Source organism: Oncorhynchus mykiss, chromosome 19, assembly GCF_013265735.2.
Source record: "Oncorhynchus mykiss isolate Arlee chromosome 19, USDA_OmykA_1.1, whole genome shotgun sequence".
NCBI lineage: Eukaryota > Metazoa > Chordata > Actinopteri > Salmoniformes > Salmonidae > Oncorhynchus > Oncorhynchus mykiss.
The window spans coordinates 65,012,993-65,020,997 of NC_048583.1; the positions used below are offsets into that span (position 1 = coordinate 65,012,993).

Below are 8,005 nucleotides of genomic sequence, written 5' to 3' on the forward strand. Positions count from 1 at the left end.
TAACCAGGTAGGCCAGTTGAGAACACCTTTATTTAACCAGGTAGGCTAGTTGAGAACACCTTTATTTAACCAGGTAGGCTAGTTGAGAACACCTTTATTTAACCAGGTAGGCTAGTTGAGAACACCTTTATTTAACCAGGTAGGCTAGTTGAGAACACCTTTATTTAACCAGGTAGGCCTGTTGAGAACACCTTTATTTAACCAGGTAGGCTAGTTGAGAACACCTTTATTTAACCAGGTAGGCTAGTTGAGAACACCTTTATTTAACCAGGTAGGCTAGTTGAGAACACCTTTATTTAACCAGGTAGGCTAGTTGAGAACACCTTTATTTAACCAGGTAGGCTAGTTGAGAACACCTTTATTTAACCAGGTAGGCTAGTTGAGAACACCTTTATTTAACCAGGTAGGCCAGTTGAGAACACCTTTATTTAACCAGGTAGGCTAGTTGAGAACACCTTTATTTAACCAGGTAGGCTAGTTGAGAACACCTTTATTTAACCAGGTAGGCTAGTTGAGAACACCTTTATTTAACCAGGTAGGCTAGTTGAGAACACCTTTATTTAACCAGGTAGGCTAGTTGAGAACAAGTTCTCATTTGCAACTGCGACCTGGCCAAGCATAGCAGTATGAGCAGACAACACAGAGTTACACATGGAGTAAACAATTAACAAGTCAATAACACAGTAGAAAAAAGGGGAGTCTATATATACATTGTGTGCAAAAGGCATGAGAAGGTAGGCAAATAATTACAATTATGCAGATTAACACTGGAGTGATAAATGATCAGATGGTTATGTACAGGTAGAGATATTGGTGTGCAAAAGAGCAGAAAAATAAAAATAAATAAATAAAAACAGTATGGGGATGAGGTAGGTGAAAATGGGTGGGCTATTTACCAATAGACTATGTACAGCTGCAGCGATCGGTTAGCTGCTCAGATAGCAGATGTTTGAAGTTGGTGAGGGAGATAAAAGTCTCCAACTTCAGCGATTTTTGCAATTCGTTCCAGTCACAGGCAGCAGAGAACTGGAACGAAAGGCGGCCAAATGAGGTGTTGGCTTTAGGGATGATCAGTGAGATACACCTGCTGGAGCGCGTGCTACGGATGGGTGTTGCCATCGTAACCAGTGAACTGAGATAAGGCGGAGCTTTACCTAGCATGGACTTGTAGATGACCTGGAGCCAGTGGGTCTGGCGACGAATATGTAGCGAGGGCCAGCCGACTAGAGCATACAAGTCGCAGTGGTGGGTGGTATAAGGTGCTTTAGTGACAAAACGGATGGCACTGTGATAAACTGCATCCAGTTTGCTGAGTAGAGTGTTGGAAGCAATTTTGTAGATGACGTCGCCGAAGTCGAGGATCGGTAGGATAGTCAGTTTTACTAGGGTAAGTTTGGCGGCGTGAGTGAAGGAGGCTTTGTTGCGGAATAGAAAGCCGACTCTTGATTTGATTTTCGATTGGAGATGTTTGATATGGGTCTGGAAGGAGAGTTTAGAGTCTAGCCAGACACCTAGGTACTTATAGATGTCCACATATTCAAGGTCGGAACCATCCAGGGTGGTGATGCTGGTCAGGCGTGCGGGTGCAGGCAGCGAACGGTTGAAAAGCATGCATTTGGTTTTACTAGCGTTTAAGAGCAGTTGGAGGCCACGGAAGGAGTGCTGTATGGCATTGAAGCTCGTTTGGAGGTTAGATAGCACAGTGTCCAAGGACGGGCCGGAAGTATATAGAATGGTGTCGTCTGCGTAGAGGTGGATCAGGGAATCGCCCGCAGCATGAGAAACATCATTGATATATACAGAGAAAAGAGTCGGCCCGAGAATTGAACTCTGTGGCACCCCCATAGAGACTGCCAGAGGACCGGACAGCATGCCCTCCGATTTGACACACTGAACTCTGTCTGCAAAGTAATTGGTGAACCAGGCAAGGCAGTCATCCGAAAAACCGAGGCTACTGAGTCTGCCGATAAGAATACGGTGATTGACAGAGTCGAAAGCCTTGGCAAGGTCTATGAAGACGGCTGCACAGTACTGTCTTTTATCGATGGCGGTTATGATATCGTTTAGTACCTTGAGCGTGGCTGAGGTACACCCGTGACCGGCTCGGAAACCAGATTGCACAGCGGAGAAGGTACGGTGGGATTCAAGATGGTCAGTGACCTGTTTGTTGACTTGGCTTTCGAAGACCTTAGATAGGCAGGGCAGGATGGATATAGGTCTGTAACAGTTTGGGTCCAGGGTGTCGCCCCCTTTGAAGAGGGGGATGACTGCGGCAGCTTTCCAATCCTTGGGGATCTCAGACGATATGAAAGAGAGGTTGAACAGGCTGGTAATAGGGGTTGCGACAATGGCGGCGGATAGTTTCAGGAATAGAGGGTCCAGGTCTATGTTGTGTTACCAACCTAACTGACACTACCTGTCTATGTTGTGTTACCAACCTAACTGACACTACCTGTCTATGTTGTGTTACCAACCTAACTGACACTACCTGTCTATGTTGTGTTACCAACCTAACTGACACTACCTGTCTATGTTGTGTTACCAACCTAACTGACACTACCTGTCTATGTTGTGTTACCAACCTAACTGACACTACCTGTCTATGTTGTGTTACCAACCTAACTGACACTACCTGTCTATGTTGTGTTACCAACCTAACTGACACTACCTGTCTATGTTGTGTTACTAACCTAACTGACACTACCTGTTATTGTTGTGTTACCAACCTAACTGACACTACCTGTCTATGTTGTGTTACCAACCTAACTGACACTACCTGTCTATGTTGTGTTACCAACCTAACTGACACTACCTGTCTATGTTGTGTTACCAAATTCAGCGGTTCTCAAACTTTTGGGTCCGGGGACCCCTTTCGTGAATTCATAACCAGAACACAACTCAGGAGAGATTAAAGAAGGGAGTTTTACTATGACTTCGGCAGTGCATGACCGGACGAACCAAGTCTCGGGCGCTGGGAAGGAACATTTTAAAGGCCCCTCATCTGAGAGCAGTTTTATACAAATTTTTACAGTTTTAAAGTTTAAATTACATTTATGTTTGAGTAAATACATTTTGAGTAAATACATTTTGAGGAAATACAAGAAGAATTGAGTTAAACCATGTATAATTAATTGGTGGAGTACTGTGGATACCAATATCCCTGTGAGCCTCCCAGGCCCATGTTGCCCAGGGTTAAGAATTTACATTGTTGATTAAAAAAAATATGACATTGTATTGAACACTGAACAAAAATATAAATGCAAAATGGAAAGTGTTGGTCCCATGTTTCATGAGCTGAAATAAAAGATCCCAGAAATTACGAACAAAGTTTATTTATCTCAAATATTGTGCACAAATGTGTTTACATCCTTGCTTGTGAGCATTTCTCCTTTGCCAAGATAATCCATCCACCTGACAGGTGTGGCATATCAAGAAGCTGATTAAACAGCATGAACATTACACAGGTGCACCTTGTGCTGTGAAAGGCCACTCAAAAATGTGCAGTTTTGTCACACAACACAATGCCACAGATGTCACAAGTTTTGAGGGAGCGTGCAATTGGCATAATGACTTCAGGAATATCCACCAGCGCTGTTGCCAGAGAATTTAATGTTAATTTCTCTACCATAAGCCACCTCCAACGTCGTTTCAGATTATTTGGCAGCCCAAACGCCCTCACAACAGCAGACCACGTCAGTTCAGGACCTCGACATCTGGCTTCTTCACCTGCGGGATCTGGGACTAGCCACCCGGACAGCTGATGAAACTGCTACTGTTATTTCTACACAAACTGTAAGAAACCGTCTCAGGGAAGCTCAACTGCGACCTGACTGCAGTTCGGCATCGTAACCAACATCAATATGGCAAATGTTCCACCTTCGATGGCCACTGGCACGCTGGCGAAGTGTGCTTTAATGGTATTGGCAGGCATAAGCTACGAAAAACAAACACAATTGCATTTCATCAAAGGCAGTTTGAATGCACAAAGAATCCGTTACGAGATCCTGAGGCCCGTTGTCGTGCCATTCATCAGCCGCCATCACCTCATGTTTCAGCATGATAATGCACGGCCCCATGTCGCAAGGATCTGTACACAATTCCTGGAAGCTGAAAATATCCCACTTCTTCCATGGCCTGCGTACTCACCAGACATGTCAAATTGCCATCGATAAAATGCAATTGTGTTTGTTGTTCGTAGCTTATCCCTGCCCCATATCATAACCCCACCACCACCATGGGGCACTCTGTTCACAACGGTGACATCAGCAAACCGCTCACCCACAAGATGCAATACACACTGTCTGCCCGGTACAGTTGAAACCAGGATTCATCCATTAAGAGCACACTTCTCCAGCGTGCCAGTGGCCATCGAAGGTGGAACATTTGCCATAATGATGTCTGTTACGATGCCGAACTGCAGTCAGGTCAAGACCCTGGTGAGGACGACGATGTGCTTCCCTGAGACGGTTTCTGACAGTTTGTGCAGAAATTCTTCGGTTAAAGGAAACCCACAGTTTCATCAGCTGTCCCGGTGGCTGGTCTCAGATGATGAAGAAGATGGATGTGGAGGTCCTGGGTTGGCGTGGTTACACATGGTCTGCTGTTGTGAGGCCGGTTGGACGACCAAATTATAATAAACGACGTTGGAGGCGGCTTATGGTAGAGAAATGAACATTAAATTATCTGGCAACAGCTCTGGTGGACATTCCTGCAGTCAGCAGGCCAATTGCACGCTCCCTCAAAACTTGTGACATCTGTGGCCATTGTGTTGTGTGACAAAACTGCACATTTTTGAGTGACCTTTTATTGTCCCCAGCACAAGGTGCACCTGTGTAATGATCATACTGTTTAATCAGCTTCTTGATATGCCACACCTGTCAGGTGGAGGGATTATCTTGGCAAAGGAGAAATGCTCACTAGCAAGGATGTAAACAAATGTGTACACAAAATTGTAGAGAAATATGCTTTTTGTGAGTAAGGAACATTTCTGCGATCTTTAATCATTTCAGCTCGTGTTCCACTATGTATTTTTGTTCAGTGTATATAGAGAGAGATCTGATTTGTTCAACTGATACTACCCCTCTATGTCTCTCCTCTATGTCTCTCCTCTATGTCCTAACTGATACTACCCCTCTATGTCTCTCCTCTATGTCCTAACTGATACTACCCCTCTATGTCTCTCCTCTATGTCTCTCCTCTATTGTCTCTCCTCTATGTCCTAACTGATACTACCCCTCTATGTCTCTCCTCTATGTCTCTCCTCTATGTCCTAACTGATACTACCCCTCTATGTCTCTCCTCTATGTCCTAACTGATACTACCCCTCTATGTCTCTCCTCTATGTCCTAACTGATACTACCCCTCTATGTCTCTCCTCTATGTCCTAACTGATACTACCCCTCTATGTCTCTCCTCTATGTCCTAACTGATACTACCCCTCTATGTCTCTCCTCTATGTCCTAACTGATACTACCCCTCTATGTCTCTCCTCTATGTCCTAACTGATACTACCCCTCTATGTCTCTCCTCTATGTCCTAACTGATACTACCCCTCTATGTCTCTCCTCTATGTCCTAACTGATACTACCCCTCTATGTCTCTCCTCTATGTCCTAACTGATACTACCCCTCTATGTCTCTCCTCTATGTCCTAACTGATACTACCCCTCTATGTCTCTCCTCTATGTCCTAACTGATACTACCCCTCTATGTCTCTCCTCTATGTCTCTCCTCTATGTCCTAACTGATACTACCCCTCTATGTCTCTCCTCTATGTCTCTCCTCTATCTCCTAACTGATAATACCCCTCTATGTCTCTCCTCTATGTCTCTCCTCTGTCTCTCCTCTATGTCTCTCCTCTATGTCTCTCCTCTATCTCCTAACTGATAATACCCCTCTATGTCTCTCCTCTGTCTCTCCTCTATTGTCTCTCCTCTATGTCTCTTCTCTATGTCCTAACTGATAATACCTCTCTATGTCTCTCCTCTATGTCCTAACTGATAATACCCCTCTATGTCTCTCCTCTATGTCTCTCCTCTATGTCTCTCCTCTATGTCTCTCCTCTGTCTCTCCTCTATGTCTCTCCTCTATGTCTCCCCTCTATGTCCTAACTGATACTACCCCTCTATGTCTCTCCTCTATGTCTCTCCTCTATGTCCTAACTGATACTACCCCTCTATGTCTCTCCTCTATGTCTCTCCTCTATGTCCTAACTGATACTACCCCTCTATGTCTCTCCTCTATGTCTCTCCTCTATGTCTCTCCTCTATGTCTCTCCTCTGTCTCTCCTCTATGTCCTAACTGATACTACCCCTCTATGTCTCACCTCTATGTCTCCCCTCTGTCTCTCCTCTATGTCTCTCCTCTGTCTCTCCTCTATGTCCTAACTGATACTACCCCTCTATGTCTCACCTCTATGTCTCCCCTCTATGTCTCTCCTCTATGTCTCTCCTCTATGTCTCTCCTCTATGTCTCTCCTCTGTCTCTCCTCTATGTCCTAACTGATACTACCCCTCTATGTCTCACCTCTATGTCTCCCCTCTATGTCTCCCCTCTATGTCTCTCCTCTATGTCTCTCCTCTATGTCTCTCCTCTATGTCCTAACTGATACTACCCCTCTATGTCTCTCCTCTATGTCTCTCCTCTATGTCTCTCCTCTATGTCTCTCCTCTATGTCCTAACTGATACTACCCCTCTATGTCTCTCCTCTATGTCTCTCCTCTATGTCCTAACTGATACTACCCCTCTATGTCTCTCCTCTATGTCTCTCCTCTATGTCCTAACTGATACTACCCCTCTATGTCTCTCCTCTATGTCTCTCCTCTATGTCCTAACTGATACTACCCCTCTATGTCTCTCCTCTATGTCTCCCCTCTATGTCCTAACTGATACTACCCCTCTATGTCTCTCCTCTATGTCTCTCCTCTATGTCCTAACTGATAATATCCCTCTATGTCTCTCCTCTATGTCTCTCCTCTATTGTCTCTCCTCTATGTCTCTTCTCTATGTCCTAACTGATAATACCTCTCTATGTCTCTCCTCTATGTCCTAACTGATACTACCCCTCTATGTCTCCCCTCTATGTCTCTCCTCTATGTCTCCCCTCTATGTCTCTCCTCTATGTCTCTCCTCTATGTCCTAACTGATACTACCCCTCTATGTCTCTCCTCTATGTCTCTCCTCTATGTCCTAACTGATAATACCCCTCTATGTCTCTCCTCTATGTCCAGTGGCTCCAGCTGACCATGTATGCCTAGATTTCCAGAAAGGTGTTCTCAGCCAATCGGCCTCTCTGGTGACACCCACCCAACGTGAAGAACAGAGGCGAACTACCAGCATTTACCTCAGTCGTGACAGTGCCAGACCGTAGCGCTAACCCTGCCAGTACCACATCCACCACCTTCGTCCTGTTCACCTCACGTCATCCCCCAGTCCTCACAATAGACTGCTACTCTTACCAGTCCATACTACTTACAACTCCATCACATCCTTCTCCATCTCTCTCTCCCTCCAACCTTCTCCATCTCTCTCTCTCTCTCTCCCTCTAACCTTCTCCTTCCCCATCTCTCTCTCCCTCTAACCTTCTCCTTCCCCATCTCACTCTCTCTCTCTCCCTCTAACCTTCTCCATCTCTCTCTCCCTCTAACCTTCTCCTTCCCCATCTCCCTCTCTCTCTAACCTTCTCCTTCCATCTCTCTCTCCCTCTAACCTTCTCCTTCCCCATCTCACTCTCTCTCTAACCTTCTCCTTCCCCATCTCACACTCTCTCTAACCTTCTCCTTCCATCTCTCTCTCCCTCTAACCTTCTCCTTCCGCATCTCACTCTCTCTCTAACCTTCTCCTTACCCATCTCCCTCTCCCTCTAACCTTCTCCATCTCTCTCTCCCTCTAACATTCTCCTTCCCCATCTCCCTCTCCCTCTAACCTTCTCCATCTCTCTCTCCCTCTAACCTTCTCCATCTCTCTCTCCCTCTAACATTCTCCTTCCCCATCTCTCTCTCACTCTA

The 8,005-nt window shown here is 45.5% G+C and overlaps 1 protein-coding gene across 4 annotated transcripts in view; it reads left to right on the forward strand.

Annotated features, from left to right (window-relative positions):
• LOC110498417 (calpain-3-like) overlaps positions 1 to 7,607 on the forward strand; it is a 49,365-nt gene extending 41,758 nt beyond the window's left edge. For all 4 annotated transcript variants that reach the window (XM_036955403.1, XM_036955404.1, XM_036955405.1 and 1 more), the window contains exon 21: positions 7,229 to 7,607. In XM_036955403.1, the coding sequence (XP_036811298.1) occupies positions 7,229 to 7,255 (27 nt within the window). In that variant the 3' untranslated portion in view covers positions 7,256 to 7,607. The remainder of the gene's footprint in view (positions 1 to 7,228) is intronic.
• The last annotated feature ends 398 nt before the right edge of the window (positions 7,608 to 8,005 follow it).